Source organism: Recurvomyces mirabilis (assembly GCF_035927965.1).
Source record: "Recurvomyces mirabilis strain CCFEE 5264 chromosome Unknown scaffold_9, whole genome shotgun sequence".
Lineage (NCBI taxonomy): Eukaryota > Fungi > Ascomycota > Dothideomycetes > Mycosphaerellales > Teratosphaeriaceae > Recurvomyces > Recurvomyces mirabilis.
Genome location: NW_027041943.1, coordinates 507,393 through 528,889, shown reverse-complemented (window position 1 = coordinate 528,889; position 21,497 = coordinate 507,393). Strand labels below are relative to the sequence as shown.

The window sequence follows — 21,497 nt, the reverse complement described above, 5'->3', positions numbered from 1 at the left end:
GCGCGAGCCTATCATGGCGATCACTAACGAGTACTCCATTGCGCGAGTGAGCTCGACTTGTGTCAAGTCAGCCAACGAGCAAAGTGTTCTGGTCGAAGCTGGAGGGTTCGCTCCCATCGAATACTTCTTGAAGCACTCGGCGTCAGGTATCGCCACACAGGAAGACGACACAGAGCCGCCACGGAAGCGACAGAAGTTGCGACAACAGAAGACGAAAGCAGCGCACACTGCCTATTCACAGAGTAAGGATGACAGGATCCCGATCCACAAGGTTATCATCGATCTAGTCTTCCCGCAGTCACTTCAGGGCAGTTCCGTGTCTTCCCAGGCGATTCAGCAAGATGCAGACTTCAAAGGCGCAAAAGCGATCGATGTTGTCCCGTATGGCATCGATCCAGAGGACGATAGCGACGTTCTCATGCGCTTCACGTTGGCCGAGCCGTCAAGTCCTGTCCTCATCGTCGAAGCAACGGACGTTGCAAAGGCTGCGCAGGATGCTTTGAGACTCTACGCACTTCCAGGAGCTATACGGGCGACACTGAACGGGACTCGAGACGATATGCATCCTGCTAGTGTGGTTCGTTGTACACTGACCAGATCGCTGGGACAGCTCCATACTGTTGTCAGACTGGAGGTGACAGTATCTTGGCGCTCTGGTGTTTCTGCGTTCCCGCAAGGTGTGCCAGTTGGGAAGTCCAGAGTATACGACGATTACGATCTGCTAGCTGGAGCGTATCCTGATGCTAGTCGAAATGACATCGATCATAATCAGCCTTGGTCGCCACAGGACTTCTATGAAAGTGTGCATGTGCCACCGAAAGACGGTGACACTCAAGGTATGTATGACCGCATTCTTGAAAGTGAGCTATATCCTTTCCAGAAAAGAGCATTGTCATGGATGCTACGAAGGGAGGGCGTAGAGCATATAGATGCAAGATTGTGCAAGATTCCGCAGACAACCAACACATCTCAAGGCCTCTGGAACACTGTAGAGGATGCCGAAGGTAATACCTGTTACGTCAACTTCCTTCAAGCTACGATTTCTCGCGAACCCTTGAACCAAACAAATTTGTCCGGCGGCCTGCTTGCTGAGGAGATGGGTCTCGGCAAGACTGTTGAGCTCATGGCCTTAATCGCATCACATCGAGACGAAGGTCATCAAGCAAAGTCGATGTTTGATGCGCTCTCTGGAATGACAGTCACAGCTTCGAAGGCTACTTTGATCATCACTCCACCCTCGATCATGCAGCAGTGGAAGTCTGAACTCGCACGACACGCTCCTGCCTTACGTGTGCACCAATACCGGGGCATTCCGGCGGGCCGTCAAAAGCCAGCTGCCCAGCAGCAAGTCATCGACGATTTGTGCTCAGAGTATGACGTTGTGCTAGCAACGTATAGCACTCTAGCGCACGAGGTGCACTTTGCCGAAGATCCTCCTGATAGAGACATGCGACACGCACGAAAGTTTGAGCGCAAGCGGAGTCCTCTCGTACAGATTCGGTGGTGGCGAGTGTGTCTTGATGAAGCTCAGATGGTGGAGTCGGGCGTCACAGCAGCTGCTCGTGTGGCTTGTCGCTTGCCCCGTGTGCATAGCTGGGCTGTTACGGGCACACCTTTAAGGAAGAATGTTCAGGATCTCCATGGTCTACTCATCTTTCTACAATATCAGCCTCTCAGCGAGAGCAACAAGCTTTGGAGTCATCTCATCACCAATCACAGGCACAGATTCCGCAGGATATGGGGAGACATTGCACTTAGGCATACGAAAGCATATATCCGGGACGAGTTGCGTCTGCCGCCACAGAAGCGGATTGTTCTGTCTGTACCGTTCTCGACCGTAGAACAGCAACACTATGCGACCATGTTCGAGGATATGTGCAATGCAGTGGGCCTGGAAGCAGACGGCTCACCAGTACATCCGAGCTGGGACCCCGAGAACTCACTTACAATAGAGGCGATGCGTTCGTGGCTGGTCAGATTGCGGCAGACGTGCCTGCATCCACAGGTCGGAGGCAAGAATCGCAAAGCGCTTGGTCGTGGCAAAGGTCCTCTGAGAACTGTCGCTGAAGTTTTGGAAACGATGATAGAGCAGAATGAGACGATGATACGAACAGAGGAGCGCGTACTGGTCGGAACCCATCTCTCGCGAGCTCACATACTTGGCAACAATGGTGAGGACGCGCATCGCAGCGAGAAGGCTCTTGGAATTTACAAAGCTGCAGTGGAGACCAGTGAGGCACTGGTACGTGAGGCTCGCCAGCGCTTAGCAGCCGCGAAAGCTTCGATCGCAATGAAGGGCGAGCTTGTAGTGGATACGGAGGATGAAGAGTCCTCCTCGGAGTCGACACCACTACTTGGTCAGCTGAGAGGTCACCTGCGCACCGCTCTCCAGCTGCAACATGCCTGTACTTTCTTCGCTGCAACTGCCACGTATCAGATTAAAAGCAACGAGGCACTCACGATGTCTGAGTCGGAAGACTTTGCGAAGCTTGAGGAGCAGGAGTCAAACATGTATGATGCTGCCAAGCAGATCAGGAGAGAGCTGTTGTTGGAGTCGTCTCGGAAAGCAGAGTCGACAATACGTAAGATCAAGGATAACAAGGTCATCAAGCTGCCAACCATAAAGGCGTTGGAGATGGTCGGAATTGAAGGCCGCAAGCTAGTGGATAAAAGTGACGATTTATTTGACGTGATCCGGAAGCTAGGTTCACAAATCACAGCTATGCGTAAGAAGATGGCAGAGTATCTGATCAAGCCGCTGGTGGATGAGGAGAAGGATGGCCAAGAAACCACAGGCGACGAGTACGAGAACAGTACGAAAGAGCAGGATGAGCTTTACGTGTACTTCGATGTCGTCAAAGCCATGCACGCCGACTTGAACACATTTGTCACTGGCGAGGACGCTCCACTCATCGATCACGAGATGAAGACGCTCGTCCGTGACGCTATGTGGTATCTGGATCCGGAGATTGAAACAGATAGTGTCGTTCATGCGCCGGAGCTGCTGCTCAAGCTGGTGGAAACACGGAACAAGCTTCGGCAGCGCAGGAACGAAGTAGGCTCAGTCCGAGGGTTGATCCAGCAAGCGCGTGGCCTTGAGGGTGCTGTCGAATGGAAGGACAACATTCGCGCCGAGCTCGAACGTACAGTCATTCAGCAACACCTCACCGCTCTCCAAAAGGTGTTCAATGACTACACAAAAACCTTGACCGGCCTGGAGAAAGAGGTAGATCTGTACAGAACCGCGCAGAATCAGCGCCTAGAGTTCTACAGACAGCTGCAAGAGCTTTCTGATGCAGTAGCGCCGTACAAAGACGAACTTGACGCCATCTTGGACTTGCCGGCGCTCGAGGATGTGATGGAGAAGGAGGAAGCTCAAGAGAAGACTTTAGCCCAGCACAAAACCAAGAACCGGTTTCTGGTGCATCTGCGCGACGACAACCAGGGCCAGGAGAACTCGCGGATCTGTGTCATCTGTCGGTGTGACTTCGAGAGCGGTGTTCTTACGGTTTGCGGCCACCAGTACTGCAAAGAATGTATCCATCATTGGTGGCATCAGCATCGCACCTGTCCTGTCTGCAAACGTCGACTGCACCGCGTCGACTTTCACGACATCACCTACAAGCCACAAGAGCTCAAGGCGCAAGAGGAAGTGCAATCTAGCTCGTCCTCGCCTGGTGGTGAAGGCTCACCATCTGCATCCTCGATCCAGTCATCTATCTATTCTGATGTGGACAGCAAGCTCATGAACGAGATCAAATCCATCGACCTACCTTCCAGCTACGGCACGAAGATAGATACTCTTGGCCGGCATCTCCTCTGGATCCGCGAGCACGACCCAGGCGCCAAGTCTATCGTCTTCTCACAGTACCGCGAGTTTCTGGATGTGCTGGGCACAGCACTGCAAGACTTCAAGATAGGCTTTAGCAGAGTCGGTCAAGCTGGTACGATCGAAAGGTTCCGTCATGATCCGAGCGTCGACTGTCTGTTGCTGGATGCCAAGACCGACTCTTCTGGGCTCACACTTGTCAATGCTACCCACGTATTTATTTGCGAGCCTTTAATACAGACTGCGGTTGAACTCCAGGCTATCGCTCGTGTGCATCGTATCGGTCAGACACGACCGACGACAGTATGGATGTACCTCGTCAATGACACCGTCGAGGAAGCAATCTACGAGATCTCCGTCAATCGTCGATTGGCGCACGTGCAGTCGAGGCAACAGCAGCAAAGACATGGCAAGTCACGCTCTACTACTCCAGCACCACTCCAGGAAACGGCGCTCGATGCCGCTAATTCGGAAGAGTTGCAGACGGCTCCTCTTTCGAAGTTGCTTGTTAGTGGTAAGGGTGGTGGTGAGGTAGTCGGGAAGGATGATCTTTGGCAGTGTTTGTTTGGGAAAGCGAGGAAGAACGAGGGTGTGGTGCAGAACAGTGTCGAGGTCGAAAGGGAGATGGGTCGGCATTTGAGAGCTGAGGCTGCTGTGGAGAGGAGGGGTGGTGCTGCTTCTTGAGGCCTTCTGATATTCGGTCGTAGATTACTCAGGAAGGTTGATACTGGTAAGTACTTGCCATAATCTAATATCCAGCTTCAGGGTGGTCGTACCAGATTTTAGTTGCTGTCTGAACACTATGCCTCAGCCTCAGTTTGCACATGTCTTCTCTTCGTCGCCTTGTGAATGTTATCGCCTGCGGCGAGGTCTTTTGGCATCCGGATTCTGACATCGTCATTACGCATATGTATGTAGCATAAATTAAGCTTCTTCCCGATCATGCACCCCAGCATTTGCCAGGGGCAAAAAAGTCACTAACGAATTGTGAAATCGAACGATAAATCCGGAACAAAGGTAAAGTACTTCTCAGCTGACGACATGTTCGCTGCGGTCGCAAGAGCGTACACATACAAGGGGCGGCAGGCTAGATCACAGGTTGGCGATTAAGCAAAGGAGAAAAATCATTGCGCATCTGTGTAAGGGACAATTGCAAGCGGCGAGGATCTGGCGCAAACCATGAATGGCGTACGCTTCGAGAAAGATTCGCACGACCAGACGAAGAGCAGTGGACATGTGAATGGCACGAACAAGGAGCTTCCGACGCATCGCAAGGGTTCGCCTGCCACCAACGGCGCGCCGCGACCATCGATACACAGTCGCAAGGACTCGAATCCTCTCGCTCCACCCTTCATTGTCTCCGCGCCTGGGAAGACAATCGTCTATGGCGAGCACGCGGTCGTGCATGGCAAAGCCGCCATAGCTGCTGCCATAAGCCTGCGTTCTTATCTGCTCTGCACTACCCTCACGAAATCTAGTCGGACTGTTTCGCTACAGTTCCCGGACATAGGATTGGATCACACATGGAGCATACCCGAACTACCATGGCATGCTTTCCGACGAGAGGGCAAGAGAAGGAGGTACTACGATCTTATCACAAGCCTCGATCAGGAGCTGGTAGACGCTATGGAACCCTTCATCGAATGCGTAAGCACAGGACTCAAGGCACAAGTTCGGGAGAGACATCAACAAGCCGCACGAGCCTTTCTCTACCTCTTCCTCAGCTTAGGCTCCGAGTCAAGTCCGCCCTGCGTCTACGCTCTCCGGTCCACCGTCCCGGTAGGTGTCGGTCTGGGCAGTAGCGGAAGCATCTGCGTCTGCATATCCACCGCCCTCCTACTCCAGTGCCGAGCCCTATCAGGACCTCACCCAGACCAAATGAGTAACGAAGCCGACGAGCAGCTGGAACGCATCAACCGCTGGGCATTCGTCGGCGAGCTCTTGATTCATGGCAATCCGAGTGGCGTCGATAATACTGTGGCGACGCATGGACATGCGGTTCTGTTCCAGCGGACGGATTATGCTAAGCCGCCACAAGTACAAGTCCTGAAAGACTTCCCCGAATTGCCGCTGTTGCTTGTAGATACTTGTCAAGCTAAATCTACGGCGGCGGAAGTGGCGAAGGTCGGGCATTTGAAGACGGCGCATCCGGAGGTCACGGGATGTATCTTCAATGCTATCGACTCGATCACGCGCTCTGCACATGATATAGTCACCAGCGAAGACCCTGGCTCCGTCGAGAGCATTACGCACCTGGGCGAGCTCATGACGCTGAATCACGGTCTCCTTACTAGCCTGGGGGTTTCCCATCCTCGACTGGAACGCCTGAGATACCTAGTCGACCAATCGAAGGTTGGCTGGACGAAACTCACGGGTGCTGGTGGAGGTGGGTGTGCGATCACTTTACTCAAGCCAGATGCTACTACCTCACCGTCACAGACCAATTATGATGGCAATGGGCCATCGAATGGACATAGCACAGCACTAGAACAACTGGAACAGCAACTCGAGGAAGAAGGTTTTGTGAAGTACGAGACCACGCTCGGAGGTGATGGCGTTGGTGTGCTCTACCCAGCCGTCATCAATGGCGAAGAGATTGACCAGGATATCTTTCTTGGCGTGGAAAGTAGAGAGGAAGTCGAGGAATTGGTAGGTGGGAAGAATGATCGGGAGGCATGGAAGTATTGGCGGCCGTAGGGCGTAGGGCGTGCATGCACACCTCGTACGGTTCGGGTTGCCCGGGGGTGTGTTTGGTCTTGACTCTGCGATTGGCGAGGTGTTTGGCGTAATGTGGAATTGGGTATCATGGCTTGGTATTGTTATAGGGTAAGCTATAGGGTAAGAGGGTAGTTGATATGGGGTAATGCTTATGTCACTTTCGAGAGGGTTTGCGCAAGCAATGAAAGTAAATGTTGTCGTAATTGGATAGTCGTCGTGGTATCTCACGCTTACTATCGGCTTTGTGCACTGCGAAACCTTCTCTTCCCTTACCATTGCTGTCCGATTTGTTCGTTCCGCATCGGTTCACGTCGAGCGGTTACTGCGGGATACCTTGCCCGTTATCTGCACAGAGTAAAGATAAGTATCTGCTGGTCCTTCATGCCGACGCTCTGCGTTTTCCCATCATCCTTTCGCCTCAGCTTGTCTTCCCCAGTCATCTCCCTCTCATCATGGCAGCAGACAAGAAATCAAACATGTCCACCTCCAAGAAACCCTGGCGCAAGACGCCCTTGACTGAGTCGACCAATCTCTCCAAGGCAGCAGGATGGTCCGTAACATTACGCCGCTAAAGTCATCGTAGCATTCCAGTAACTCCAGATGGCTGATCAAGAGCAGCAGAATTTTCCTCAAACACGAGCACCTCCAGCCCTCCGGCTCCTTCAAATCCCGCGGCGTGGGAAACCATCTCCTCTGTGCCCTCCGCCGCGCCTCCCACCCTGACCGCGTGCACTTCTTCTGCTCCAGCGGAGGGAACGCTGGTTTAGCATGTGTCCATGCCGCCAACACTCTTGGACGACCAGCAACGGTAGTAGTCCCGTTGAGCACGAAGGCCATGATGGTTGCGAAGATCAAGGCGGCGGGCGCGAGGGAGGTGGTGCAGTATGGTGCAACGTGGAAGGAAGCAGATGGGTATCTGAGGGATGTGGTTCTTAGGTCTGCCGAGGAGCGAGGGGAGGAGGGAGTCTACGTTCCTCCATTTGATCATGAAGACGTTTGGGCGGGCAATGAGAGTTTGATCGAGGAGGTCGGAGAGCAGCTGGCGGAGTTGGGCGAGGGCGAACCCGCCATATTGATCTGCAGTGTAGGTGGGGGTGGACTGTTCAATGGAGTTGTGCAGGGAATTGAGAAGATGGGTTGGGACAGGACGACTGTTTTGGCTCTCGAGACTCGGGGTGCACATTCTCTTCACGAATCGCTGGAGCAAGGAGAACTGGTTACACTTCCAGGTATCACATCACAGGCGACGAGTCTAGGAGCAACGAGGGTCAGTGAGAGGACTTTCGAGCTGGCGGGCAAACACTCTGCTACTGGACAGGTGAAGAGTGTCGTCCTGACCGATGCAGAAGCGGCGATGGGCTGCTGGCGATATGCAGACGATGAGCGCACTCTGGTAGAACTTGCTTGCGGAGTCAACCTTGCTCTATGCTATGGTGGCAGATTGGAGAGAGCACTAGGGCGACCTGTGAAGAAGACCGACAAGGTCGTGATTGTGGTCTGTGGAGGGCAGAATGTGACCACCAGCATGGTCGAGAGCTGGAAACAGGAATTTGGTGATCTTGATCAGAAGGCTGGAATCAATGGACACAAGACGAACGACGTGCCAAGTGTAGTGACTGCGCCGAATGGTGCTTAGATGACAATGCTTGAACGCTAGACTAGAAATACAATAGACCTCAGGGTATCATTTCACATCAACGCCATGCCACATCTCCTTCCTCCCACCAACCCCTTGTCACTCTCGCTAAGCAGCGACAACTGCCTCGGGTGTACTGGATTCCAACCCGAGCTGACTCTTCCTATATGCCCAATAGTTCTTCCGGATAGGATCATACTTCGCAGCCAACAGATCCAACGCCTTCCCAGCCTTGTCCTTCCCACCTTCCTCTTCAGCAAAGATATCAGCCAACAAATCCAGTGCGAAGCTCGACCGTACAGAGTCTGGCCTGTCCAGACTGGCATACTGTTCCGCAAACTCCTTCAGACTAGCAAGCGGTACCCCGGCAGTCCTAACAATCGCCCTCAGATAGTTCCAGGGACTCTGGTTCTGCGGCGTCTTGCCCACCGCGTTCTTCGCAAAGTCCAGTTCCCGCTTCCGAAGCCCCTCGTCCCACTCACCCTTCACACCTTCAGCTTCCCGCCCATTGACGATATACCATCGATGATTCCAGGCACTGTTGTTCCTCACATCCTCCCTTAACATCCTCTCTGTAAACTCCAGCTCCTCCGTCTCCCACAACCCAAATCTCTTAACCAGCCATTGGCGATAGCTCCAAACATGATAATTCTTCGCGTCCTTGACGAACATCTGTTCTACGAACTCCGTCTCGCCCTCACAATCGTCCAGTCTATCTACTATGAGGTTCCGATGATGCCAAATCTGGTAGTTCTTTTGGTGTTCGAGGGCTGTCTCGTTCAGCCATTCTAGCTCTTCGCGGAGGTCTTTGTCGAGGTGGAATAGCGTTTTGGCGCGGTAGAGCCAGACGGTGTAGTGGGCGGGATTCATATCGATCAAGTCTTCAGTAAGTTCCAGGACGCGATCGGAGTATTCATTGGCGGCCATGACGGCACGCATGTAAGACATTGTTTCCTCATATTCTTCGCTGTATGCTATGGCGGCTAGTGGGTTGGGACCGCCTTCGTCCGTGGGCAATGGTTCGATATCAGCCCAGAGAGGGTCTTCGCTGTACTTGCCCATGATTGCCTGAAGTATTGGTTTTGGGAGATGGGTTTGGCTTGTGCAAGTGCAGAAGATAGTTAAGTGTTTGGTGGGGTCGTAGTGGGGAATTGGAGAAGGCACGCAAGAATGCTACTGCAGGAACAATACGAAGCGAAAAGCAGCTCATATACATGCTCACGCCTTTCAAAGGTATTGCAGGTTGAAGCGAAATTACAGAGTAAATACCAGCCACCGCACGAACACTACCGCCACCATCGCCATGTTCCTCAATCACCTCCTAGCCCGCTTCGATGTACGTACTGCATTGTGTGCCGTGACAACACAGCCAGGCGCATCACCCACTCGTTCGCAGCAAGTCCAGATGAACCCATCAGCATAGCCTGGTTCTTCACCGAGAGTCTGAGGATCACCGTGGCAATCGTCGTCGTGATCTTCCCAGAGATCGCTCTCATAGTCGACTGCCTTCTTGCCTGCGCGCTCGCAGTTAGTAAAGTGTACACATTCTATCCCGATGTGGGATTACATAATGGATGCAGTCGCCAGTACGATTGCTGGTGACATCATACTCGGCCATACAATTCTGGCATGTCTCGTGTCTCTTTCGCTTTGTTGTTGCACCGCTTGGATACCTGGTCAAGAGCTTCACTTCCGCGATGGCCTTGGCTTCTGCATTGTCTTCACAGATCTCTACAAGGACTGCTCGAAGTCTATCTGCAGATGCTGTGGCGATGGTATCCTCGAGGGACGAGACTGCTGGTGCAATCGTCGGCCCTGTCTCAGCGGAGGCGCGTGGCGACGTTGGGTGTACCATTTAGATTAGATGACTGTTGGATTTCGTCGACTGCGTATATACCCATGTACCCATTAGACATTTGCTTTGGGAGGTGTGGGATCTCATATGATACAGTTTGACCCGGTGCTCGTCAGCGCGAACACAGAGATGGTCACGTCTTGTGGGACCTAAAATTAAGCGCGGTAGAATGATATGATATTGAAAGTCCTACGGATTGTAGTTGTCCACATTTCGTGACCTTCCCATCTGACAGAGGCGTAGCTCGACTTCCCCACAACGCGTGCGCAGAAGCCATGCCGTCTGTCGTCCTGTTGTCTTGAGATCATACACTGTCTTGAATGCCTGCAACCAGAACGACTCCAGTGTCGAGGTAAGCGCTGATACAATGGACGATCGTGTCATTCGAACAGTGCTCACAGCGTCGTGGGCTTGCGCGAGTGTGATGTTCACTCTGTCTGGAACAGAAGTCACGTTGTTTCGCATCTGATAAAGTCCACGTGCCTGAAGGTGACTGATTCGCCTTTTGTCGCCTTCCTGACGCCTAGCGGCAGGCTACTAAGATGCGACTTGGCGTCAGAGCCTTGCCTCAATCCTGCGCCGAAAATCCTGGTGCAAAGGATAGACGTGAAAGGTCGTGAGCAAGGCGGATGCCATGTTCATCGTGCCACATGCTGCCTGATGAAGTCCTCGATGAAGTAGAAGTATCCTTGCTCGGCAACGGAATTGTTGTGATCGCCGTTCGGAAGCTCCTTCCATACCACCGTCTTCGATTTGCAGAGCTTGAAGAGTTGCTTCATATGTGCTGGTGGCACAATCTCATCTCGCAGTCCGCTGATCAGCAGGATGGGTATATCAGTGATTTGGGGAATCATGTCCTCAGATCTCCAATACTCATGGCAAAGTGGCGTGAGGTAGCGAGCAATAGGCATGACACTGGGGATCATCTTCGCAATAGATAAGAATGTGTTCTCCAGGACCAAGCCTTTGATATCGCCAGTGCCCTTGTTCTTGGCCACGAGATCGATGCTTACTGCTCCGCCGAGGGATTGGCCATAGACCACGATCTTGTTGCCTTCAAGGTCCTTCCTTTGCCTGACGTAGTCGAGAGCGGTTTGTGCGTCGATGGCAAGGCCTTTCTCGCTCGGTGAACCGGTGGACAAACCGTAGCCCCGATATTCCACCATCAGAGTGGTGCACGATAGATCGTTTGCGAGCACTTTGGCAACAGGAAGGCGATGTCCAACATTGCCGGCATTGCCGTGGAAATTAATAATGGTCACAGGTCGGGCGGTAGATTTGTTCTCGGGCTTGATAAGAAAAGCACTGATAGTCTCGCCATCAGGTGTAGGCAGCATGAGCTCCTCATAGTCTTGTATGCCGAACTGTGGCGGCCGGGGTACGTCTGTCCGAGCGCCTGGTGGTAGGTTCCGCGGGTAGATGATTTCACTGACGAATGTCAGCATTGTACGTCAACTATATTTATGTCGACCAAGGTACTTTTGATAGTAATACAGCGCACTGCCGGCGACTGCTGTCAGACCACTACCTATGTAAAGTGGTAGCCTGGCCCATGACCATAAGGCTGCCGCCATAGTGAACAGAGAGCGCGCGAGATGTGTGACAATCGAGTACTACTCCATTGCCGAGACTTCCCTATTGCTTGCTTGGATGCGTGGCTATTCAGGAATTAGTCATAGGGTGATATGGATGGCCTTCATGATAATGTAGTGTATTCGTGCGATGCTATCTCGCGATTCGAGCTTGAAGTCGAGATTCTCATCATCAAGAATCCCGAAGCTCAGCAGCGCCAGTGCATCACCACGACTTCGGACCCTGGTCAGTTTCAGCATGATTCACCCAATCAATTGCGTCGAGTCTCGCGATTGTCCGTGTCAGACCCACCTCAGCGACGGCACATCACGCCAGCTTCCTGGCACGACTCCACCCAATCCACCTCGCCTCCGTTTGACAAGCGAAGATGCAGACCGCTGCACGGCGTTGACTGGACAATGCGTTGTCGTCCTGAAGCAGACTTGCGTCGGATCTTGCATCAGAAAGGATGCAGATACCCGACTCGTCGACGATGCTGGTCGCAAGCCTGTTGAGTGGAACAGACGGAAACGTTATGCTTGTAAGAAGCTGGGCAGTGCTGTCGTACTTGCATCCTCTTCGTACTTCGGGCAATCGGTGGGTAAGCTGCTGCATTAAGGTTCTTCTCTTGCGTGCGTACATTGTGCATCTCTCCACTGCTTGGTACGAGAGCTGGCTCTCTCGTGGGGCTGTTCACTTGTCCCTTCTCTCCTTCACTCGTTTGCACTCAGGTGAAAGGATAACAGAGAAGAGCTAGGTCGTTTGACAGGTGTTTGGAATCTGGAAGGGATCCTCTCTGCCGGGTTGGATGCAAACGGATCGAACGCCGTAGAGGAACGACCAGACAGAATCCGACAAGCATCGCACAGGACTTCAAACGAGACAGGATTCACAGGATGGTGCCTTCCGACCACGACAGCAGTAGATCGTGACCACCATTTCCTTCTTCATCAATTTCACCTGCTGGCAGGACAATATCTGGGATCACAACTTCACATGAGCGAGGCTCATGCAATCGATATTCAGGATGCGCGACCGTAGAAACACCAGTCTTTCGGTCTCCTCGGCTTCATCTTCATGCAGCAACAGTCCCTCCGAGAGGTCGAGCCTTCACGAGAAGCGGTATGAAATATCAGCATCATCTTCGTCAACTCTACCAGCCCCAGTGACGAAGGAGAATTGGCACAAGTCTCGAGCAAGCCGGCCACTACTGCTGCGCCTTCTGGGGGCTGCTCTGCTTTGCATTCTGGTATGGTGGAGTCTTGTTAATGTGGTCTCAACATCATCCCGCCTGTCGTTCAAAGGCGGCTCCTCGGATAATGATCTGGTCGGTGCTCATGACCCGCCGCCGCATCCGACTGCTCTGATAGTGTCCGAAGCCTGGGCTAGCAACAAATGGACTGTATCAATACCGCACAACGCCGGCTTCCCACTACGGCCCAAGCAGTATGCGGATATATGTACAGAGAGCCAGACCTTGCAAAAGAAACTCATCGCAGGATCGCGTGCAAGAACTCTCAGTGGCCTTCGCCGGCAACCTACTTATTACACTGTGGACCACACGTTCGTGGATATTGGTGACGCCGAGCAGCGCGGCTTCTTACCCAGCACGCTTGACGCACCTGATAACATGTGCACCACCAGTCTGACGTTTCTGCTGGACACTGAGGACGCAAGCTTTGGAAAGTCTTTGCTTATGCTCTGGCTCAGCTATGGTCTGGCAAAGAAGGAAGGTCGGGCGTTCTTTGTGGACGATACACGCTGGCCGTATGGAGAGTATACGTTTTTCTTCATGCCGCCTCCAGACCAGGACTGCTCGCCACCACCAGCACACTACGTGGTACCGTGTCCACATCAGGCCAAACATTTGGTGGTGTCTGCTGCTACTGCTCCTTGGACATTTGGACCTCTATTCGAGCGCGAGTACAGTCGCCAACGGTATCCCGGAATTGAGAAACAGCAAGGCATATTTGACCTCATATGGACAGGCTATGAGGATCTTTTCTATCTTAATGATGTGGATGCTGGCTATGCAGCGACTCATTCAATGAAGCTGCGAGCTCAAGCCAAAGCTCATGGCGGCTCTGTCGTCGGCATGCACATCCGCCGCGGCGATCTACATCCGCGCGAGTATCAGTATAGCCGGGACTATCTACCACTGGAGCGATATGGCAATGCAGCCAAGACCTCATTCCGATCCCTGTTGCCCTCGGGAGAACACGATAGCAATGCTACCGGTGGCTCGGGAGACTTCAATGCCCTCATGGCATACATGAATTCGCCTCTAGTACTGGCTTCAGACGACCCAGACATCATCAGCACTTCCGAGTTCTCGTCTGCCGTCTCACCTTTCAAAGCACAAAAAGCACAAGAACGGATCCAGCTAGCCACCAAAGCTACACTCGACCTTAGCTCGCCGAAGAAAGACCTACGGGAGCCTGGATCGGCATATGTTAAGCACGTGGACGAGAACTCTGGCTGGGAAGGCGGCTTCTTCAGCGCTCTCTTCTATTCCATCGGGAGTCTGGACAAGACTAAAGATACTGGTGATGAGCAAGAGATACCGGAGCAGGCCTTACGCATGCGTGAGCTGGTCGGTCGGGCATACCTTCTCGACCTTGCTGTGCTTGGAGAGAGCGATGCTGTTGTCTGTGCGGTTAGTAGTGCGGGTTGTCGTGTGCTGGCTGTTATGATGGGCTGGGATGCTGTCAAGGAGGGACGATGGGTGAATGTAGATGACCACAGGCCCTGGACCTGGACATGAGGTGGTTCATGCAAAGGTGGGATATTGTTTATACATAGCATAGCGTCTGGCATAGCGACTGTTCTCTGCTTTTCTCTGATCTCGTATATCTGAAGCAGGTGATCACTTGATCTCGTCCTTCTCGCGCTCTCTCCGGGCTTTGCCTGTCTCGGAGGCCGCCAAGCGGGAGACCATCCTCAGCATGAATAGCATTAGATCACCGAAAGGGACGGCGAAGACATGACCAAGAGAGCAGGCTATATGCGAGAAGATCGAGACTTCTGACAGTGGAGCCAGGATCGTAGGCGGAATCGTGCGTTGGTATGCTTCGACACTCCGTCTTTCTGCGATGTACTGCGCGTGTACATCTGCCGAGAAGTCGTCTCAATGCTTCCACTTGTGCTTTTCACGAATCATGCCGAAACCTTTGTAGGGGGGCCACGTTATCAACGTGCCAAACGCGCGAGCTGAACTAGCCCAGGCGGCTGTAAGGTCCTCGCGCAGCTTATGGCGATGTGCGGCACTGCCATAGCGAGGAACCTTGCTTTCGGTCTCGGTTTGCTCCCTGCGTTCTATCTGTGGTTGCCATTGTGAATGCTTTCCCTTGTCGTCTAGCTGCAAAGCAGCCGCTGCGCAATCAAGCCTACGTTTTCTTTCATCCGCACGTGCCGTAGATGTCTTACGTGTAACCTTCTTTCGTCGTTGAATGACTACTGGAATCCGTGTGCCTGACGATGTCAAGGGACCATGGTGGAGTGGCTGCAGGATAACGCAAGAGCATCGTGCTGCGAGATACAGCGTTGCGAATGGCATGGTGAGTATTGAGTTTCGGTAGATCATCGGCAAGCACATATTAGGGTCGCCCACTCCAACACGTCTTTCAATGAAACAAGAGAGAGAGTATCAGATAGGCGATCCTCTCGGCAACACCAAGCTGACTGTTCGAGCATTCAACATTACGATTATGAAGATGCTAAGCGAGCTGTAGCTTGACGTTCCGCACGTAACACAAGTTCTTGCCACCCACATCAAGAACGCAAGGCAACGATCCTGCATACCAACGATAACAGCCCAATCATTTTCTGTGAAGCGAGTGCAATGCACGACCCTTGCCTCAACTACTTCGGCGCCGCTGTCTTCTGGTTATACATCGCCGCAGCTCTAGTCTTTACAGGCATAGTCATATCCACACTCTTGAGTTTGAAACCACCACAGGATGCCTACCAGGATATACGACTAAGTGCAACAAGCCGCTTTTTGCTGCTGGCTGGGCTGAGCTTTATCACATTAGCATTCAACATGCTCAGCGTCCTGATACAATCATATATACTATGGAGTAGACAGAGTGGTCTCATCACGACGAACGACTTCACCAGCATCGTTCGATCTGTCTGGACTTGGTCAATTCACTCTACACTGTTTCTTGACTTTGGGGAAGCTATCGTCGCGGATCCAGCGAGGTTCTTGTGGGTCATGGCGGCACTTTTTGCTACGATGGCTGTATGTATATATATGGGCGTCGAAGGTAAACCTCACTATCGAGCAGGAGCTCCGACACGGAAGCTGATGATCGCCAGGTTACCGACGACAGATTCCCAAGCTGTGGGCGTTCTTCGCACTTTCACAAATTCTACCAATTTCATTCGCCCAGAACCTATTCTATCTGGCCCTCATACGTTCGCCACACCAGAGCCAAGCTGTTGCCACAAGGCCATGGATCTCTGCACTCCTCCTGATCGCCTACTCGTTTGGCATTAGTCTCGCTCCACAAACGGCAGGAACAGCAGCGCTCATGCCGATGATCATTGCTGCAAGACTATTGCTCTTCGCACAACTAGCGCTCGTCAAGATTGGAACGGGATCGCCTAGCGGCGGTCTTGCACAACAGCTGCAGCAACCTATAGCAAGTCTGGGTGTTATACTTACTGCTCGCCAGGCTTACTCGGCACTGCAGTCATACACCCCTAGTGAGATCATTGCGGCCCTTCTTGGCCACCCTGCGGTCAGTTCGCTAGGAATTGACTTCCTGCTAAGCGCCTTTAGCTGTCTCACCTGGATGGGTGTTGAGCTGCCCAATGATAGAAGAGTCTCAATCAAAGGCGAGAAGGATTTGTAAGAAAGCTGGACGCAATAGATCATGGGACTCTCACCACCATATTTATGCTACCTATTTAGCATTCAAGTTATTCTGCTGCTTCTGCAAGGTTCCACTGTCACCGCCGATAGCCTCATACCTACGGAAAATGGTCAGCCTCGTCTCTCAGGATAAAGGGCACTTTCTAAGTATGGCTCACCACTTTGGATCTATGTTATTTAACGACAGATACGGTGAGCAATCAGCACCTTCTGGTCCCAGACGGTTCTCAGGAGTCCACCCCATTCCTGTCGAGAGTATCAGTGCCAGCCCAGCAACGTGTCACAGATCGGTCCACACAATTGCGACTTACCAAGATGTGCCCAAGGATTCTTGTCACGATATTCGATGTGGAAGTCCTCATATCGAGGAGTCTCGATGACTTGTTGATAGTGCATTGAGGAGCCTGGCCAGACGGCATTGACTCTGCCAGTCTTGTTGTCTTTGTACCAGCTGCGACAGTCTTCTTTCCAGACTGTATGCTTGACCCACTCTTGGACGTGGTCGTTGAAGAGATCGGTTTTCTGCTGGTCGGGCACCCAGCTCTTGATGTTCTCGTTCTGCATCTTCTTGATTAATTTGATGGCGTAGTCCGAGACCGAGTGCAGAGGTCCCATGACACTTCCATTCTCTGATTGAAAGTCAGCTCATTCCAACCTCACTACTCGTGATCCCTGCAGTCCATACCGACTGGCCAAGTTGGCCCAATGAAAGTCAGAAAGTTTGGCAAATCAGGTACAGCAAGACCCAGGTAGCTCTCTGGGCAGTCTTTCCACTTCTCTCGGAGATCGACTCCACCCTTGCCTACGATGGGGAACCGTGGCTTGTATGAAACATCGAAGCCTGTAGCGCAGACAATCGTGTCGACCTTGCGCTCCACGCCGTCGCCACCGACCACTCCATCCTCCGTGCAGCTCTCGACAGGGGTGAAGTGCACGTCCACGTTCTCCTTCTGGATGGCTGCCATGTATGGATCTCCAGGCGTAATCCTGCGACAGCCCACACCGAAGGTCGGCGTAAAGCCTTTCAGCAGTCTCTTGTCCTTAATGTGCTCGGCCATCCTGTTGCGGAAGAGCTCTTGACCCATCTTCTGTGCTTCAGTATCTGAGTAGAACGCACCCCACAACCCATTGACTTGGTCTTCAATGTCTTTGGCATGAGCCACAAGTGCTTTGGGGTCGTGACGGAAGGTGTCGCGCTCCTTTTCATCTGCGATCGACAAACGCGAGGATCAGTGGAAGTTCGTAACAAGCCTACAGGGCTCACTGCCATCCATTTCTTACCATACTCCTTATTCTGACCGTAATTGTTTGCGATCTGTACGAACCACACAGCGGTCCGAACAAATATGTCCAGGTGCTTGGCATGTGGCTGCATGGTCGGCACTGTCTGAATCGAAGATGCACCTGAGCCGATGATGGCAACTCTGTCGTTCTTCCATTCGTCCTTCTGGTAATTAGAGTCCCACCTCGCAGTATGGAACACCTTGCCCTTGAACTTGTCCTTGAGGCCTGGAATTTCCGGCTGCAACCAATGTCAACACTGCGTATACTTATGTTATATGATAATTGGTACCAAGACATCTGACCTACCCATTTGAAGTTGTTAAGGATACCAGTCCCATGCAGGAGCAGATCGCAAGTCTCGCCGAACTCCCTGATGGTCTCACCGTTGCGTGTCTCACGAAGCTGTACCTTCCATTCGCCCTTGCCTTCGTCCCAGTAGCAGCCGACAATTTCGGTGTTGAACTTCATATACTTCCTCAGGTCGAAAGTGTTGCACACCTTATTTAGATAGGACCAGATGTCCGGGGAGTAGCTGAAGAACCTAGGCCAGTCCTACCACACAGAATAGAAATGTCAGCCAACCCTGGTCCGCTGACAAGTAGCATTAGGAGACCTCTAGTGCGTGTGTCACGATACGAGTCAATGGTAGCAAGGTCATCGTGAACTTACTGCTAACCCGTTAGCATGTCAGATGAGGCATGTTCTTCTTAGCAAGTCCCTCACCTGGGTTGAGGGCGAATTGATACGTGTATGCATGGCTTGGGATATCACAAGCACAACCTGGGTAGCGATTCTGCCGTACAAGGTCAACATCGTACGAAGCAGTAGGTGCATGCAACAAGAAGTACCTCGAGCCATGTACCCCCGATCTGCATAACACGAAACGTTAGCATCTTTACAGGCCGCTGTGGAATCTGTTCCGAGGACACACATCCGCGTTTTTCTCATATATAACATGCTCAACGTTTTGGCAATGTTTCTGGATTTGATACGCCATCAAAATCCCCGTTACGCCGGCGCCAATGGTCAACACCCTAAGTTTGCGATTCTTAGGGTCGTTGTAGGTTATCTCGGGATCGATATTGTAGCCCGATGAGCCTGGCTGCGAGTAGTCCCATTGCCCATCGCTGGACACGGCATTCAGATCTGGAGCCATGGTACTATCTGTGGCGATCGAGGAGGTGGAGTTAGTGATGAAAGTGTCAAGAGGAAGATGAAAGCTTGATCAGGAACCGCGAAGGGCTTGAGGAACTGAAGATCAGCCGAGGTTTTGAAGCTGAAAATACAAACCTAAAACGGCAAGTGATGCGTGTACCTACATCGGGGCTAAGATGGACCATGTATTCGTACTCGCAATCACTGATTAGTGTCGTCGTTCTTTCGGCTGGTCGGTAGGTCTGTCCAAAACCCCGCTCTCCTACCATACGAGGTGATGTGGGGTAATGCCCATAGAGCGCGCGTATGATGGGGCTAGGCAGTATGCGAAACCGATGTTTCGACGGATGAGATTCGTGTCTAGATGCAGTATTCTGACCGCGACAGCATGTGCTCAAGGCTGAAATGAGAATTGTGGAATGAGAGGCTGACGAGCGCACAAGAAATCAAGCCTCCATATAGCCGATCAGTCAGAAGCCCATATGATGTGTTGCTGAAAGCAGCGCAACAAGTAGTCGAGATGTGGAATCACCATGCGCTCCTGCTGACGTGTGGTCCTCCCATATCCAACCCACTCGATATGTGCGCCCCTTGGCAGCGCATCGACGTGAACGACCCACATCGGTGGAAGAGGCAATGGTGTAGCATCCCGACCGCTCATCATGGCCTGCGACGGCCGCGGTATTTGGCCTCGATTTTGCGTTGCATGCCAAACATCGAACTCCTCGTCTTCGTTATCTTCATCCGTGGCTTGGTCCACTGGCCGGTGGTATGCCGTCCAAGCACGGACGGCCAGAGCAGCAAGTAACTCTGGGTCCTCCTCGGGTGGAGTAGCAACGAACACGAGTACGGCTGACCATGCAGCCACCTTCATGACGTCGCCGATACGCTTCATATGTTGTAAGGACAGAACTGTTTGTTCTGCGAACCTCGTCCTTGTGTCGGAGAGTCTATCGTATCGTAATGCCATTGAGGCGGGCTCGAGTGGGATCTGTCCTGCGACGTAGACCAGATTACCAGAGCAGCTCGGGTCCTCGCAAGGTAACGTGGTGGCCTGCGAGTACGGACCTATGTTGGCTGGTGCCCAGTAGGATCTCGACTGGACGTGAAGGCCATCCTTGTATGCTAGAGCCTCCTCCGAGCAGATCGTCACACCCAACATGACCTTGGCATCTGACGGCATCACACTCGCACAAGCTATGGTGGCACGCGCTGGAGGGATGGGTTCAGTGAAGTAGCTGCCATAGACCTTGTTTACGGCTGCAAAGTCTGCCATATCCTGCAGTATGATTGAGGTGTACACAATACTGGCCGTCGAGGCATGCTGGGCATTTTGCGGGAGATGTGTCAAAAGCGCGTCCACGATCGACGCCGTCTGCGTAGCGGCATCAGATCCTGAACCCGTGAGTGCATAGTATGAGGTCTCGCGTGTATCGATATGATTCTGATCATCAGTCGACGCAAAGAGACGAATGGGTTGGATTTTTGCAGTCAAGTTATCATTCGCATCGTCAGTTAGCAGGTCCGACAACACACGGGTGAAGTTAACATCAAGTAGAGCCGGGATTCTCAGGTTTGCCGAGTCGCCCTGATCATCCGGAGGTTCAGCCAGAACGGGCGCATGCAAACGAAGACTCGAGCTGTCAGCTTCGCCTGGTAGCACAAAGCGATGTGTATCGTTCACCTGGACATATGCCTTCCACAAAGGCTTGGGTCCTGCAACAGCAAGAGTCTCATACTCACCGCCTTCGCCGAGTATCGCACCGTCGTCAGGCGCGCCAAATCTCTCCGACGCCCGAGTGAGTCGGGCTACAGTGGTCGGTGCAGCTACATTGGACCAAAGAAAGCTTTCGTCCAGCCCGCCAGAAGCTGCCTTGATGATACGCGAATCTTGCCCTACAGCTGCCATGTCCTCAAGGAGAGAAGCTTGGGTGCCTGGTGGCAGTCGCGGCCACTGCCACAGATATGACAGCGGTGTGAAGCCAAGCCGCAAAGCCACTGACTCGACTCTGGTACGTTGGTAGTCCGACATTATGGCCCCAGTACTGACGGCGTTCACCTCTGGATGGGCTCTTTTGACCCTGAGCAGTAGCGGAACGAGGTCCTCCGTCTCATCAAAATCGATTGTTCCTGCGCCGCGAGTTGTACCGTACGCTTTCGCCTGATCGATCGCTCTACCGGTGATCTCCTGGCGAAACAATGGAAGGCCGAGGGCCTGTTCGTACAATGGGATGATTGCATGGCCGATAGTCTGATACATAAAGCTGTCGATGTCCTCACTATCATTGGCGCCAGCCCGTGATGGCGGATACAAGTTTGCCAATGCCACGACCTCATGACCATTTGCGGTGCAGTGTAAGATTGAGAACAGGGAGTCCTTGCCACCAGATATCAGGGCGACCACCTTCAGAGCCATGGCGCAGAACTCTTGTAGCTGCAGGTCAGAAACTTGCCAATCTACCAGCGAACCTTGCTCACCTGTACACGGGAAATAAGGAGACTGAAACAGTACTACCTCGTATCAGAAGAGATGGACATACTCCTTTCAGTATGTCTTTCGTACATAAAA

The 21,497-nt window shown here is 52.6% G+C and overlaps 8 protein-coding genes across 8 annotated transcripts; 4 read left to right on the top strand and 4 right to left on the bottom strand.

Moving 5' to 3' along the window:
- Nucleotides 1–13: 13 nt before the first annotated feature.
- On the top strand, nt 14–4,513 carry LTS14_004233 (uncharacterized protein; the record flags this gene model as incomplete). Its single annotated transcript, XM_064836935.1, has 2 exons — nt 14–836; nt 975–4,513. The coding sequence occupies 2 exons, from the start codon at nt 14–16 to the stop codon at nt 4,511–4,513; spliced, it is 4,362 nt and encodes a 1,453-aa protein (XP_064695568.1).
- Nucleotides 4,514–5,008: 495 nt separating this feature from the next.
- On the top strand, nt 5,009–8,183 carry ERG12 (Mevalonate kinase; the record flags this gene model as incomplete). The annotated part of the gene is made up of 3 exons (XM_064836934.1): nt 5,009–6,478; nt 6,901–7,097; nt 7,166–8,183. 3 exons carry the CDS (start codon nt 5,009–5,011, stop codon nt 8,181–8,183), a joined length of 2,685 nt encoding a protein of 894 aa, XP_064695567.1.
- A 108-nt stretch (nt 8,184–8,291) lies between these two features.
- Nucleotides 8,292–9,245, bottom strand: RAM2 (CAAX geranylgeranyltransferase alpha subunit; the record flags this gene model as incomplete). Its single annotated transcript, XM_064836933.1, has 1 exon — nt 8,292–9,245. The coding sequence occupies one exon, from the start codon at nt 9,243–9,245 to the stop codon at nt 8,292–8,294; it is 954 nt and encodes a 317-aa protein (XP_064695566.1).
- Nucleotides 9,246–10,676: 1,431 nt separating this feature from the next.
- Nucleotides 10,677–11,612, bottom strand: bem46 (bem46 protein, variant; the record flags this gene model as incomplete). The annotated part of the gene is made up of 2 exons (XM_064836932.1): nt 10,677–11,466; nt 11,518–11,612. 2 exons carry the CDS (start codon nt 11,610–11,612, stop codon nt 10,677–10,679), a joined length of 885 nt encoding a protein of 294 aa, XP_064695565.1.
- A 1,075-nt stretch (nt 11,613–12,687) lies between these two features.
- LTS14_004229 (uncharacterized protein) lies at nt 12,688–14,374 on the top strand (the record flags this gene model as incomplete). The annotated part of the gene is made up of 2 exons (XM_064836931.1): nt 12,688–12,732; nt 12,785–14,374. The coding sequence occupies 2 exons, from the start codon at nt 12,688–12,690 to the stop codon at nt 14,372–14,374; spliced, it is 1,635 nt and encodes a 544-aa protein (XP_064695564.1).
- Nucleotides 14,375–15,847: 1,473 nt separating this feature from the next.
- LTS14_004228 (uncharacterized protein) lies at nt 15,848–16,469 on the top strand (the record flags this gene model as incomplete). The annotated part of the gene is made up of 2 exons (XM_064836930.1): nt 15,848–15,878; nt 15,931–16,469. 2 exons carry the CDS (start codon nt 15,848–15,850, stop codon nt 16,467–16,469), a joined length of 570 nt encoding a protein of 189 aa, XP_064695563.1.
- Nucleotides 16,470–16,520: 51 nt separating this feature from the next.
- On the bottom strand, nt 16,521–18,929 carry LTS14_004227 (uncharacterized protein; the record flags this gene model as incomplete). The annotated part of the gene is made up of 10 exons (XM_064836929.1): nt 16,521–16,587; nt 16,648–16,735; nt 16,801–17,118; nt 17,175–17,696; nt 17,771–18,011; nt 18,080–18,325; nt 18,370–18,437; nt 18,497–18,566; nt 18,622–18,642; nt 18,705–18,929. The coding sequence occupies 10 exons, from the start codon at nt 18,927–18,929 to the stop codon at nt 16,521–16,523; spliced, it is 1,866 nt and encodes a 621-aa protein (XP_064695562.1).
- A 465-nt stretch (nt 18,930–19,394) lies between these two features.
- Nucleotides 19,395–21,344, bottom strand: LTS14_004226 (uncharacterized protein; the record flags this gene model as incomplete). Its single annotated transcript, XM_064836928.1, has 1 exon — nt 19,395–21,344. One exon carries the CDS (start codon nt 21,342–21,344, stop codon nt 19,395–19,397), a length of 1,950 nt encoding a protein of 649 aa, XP_064695561.1.
- Between the last annotated feature and the right edge of the window lie 153 nt (nt 21,345–21,497).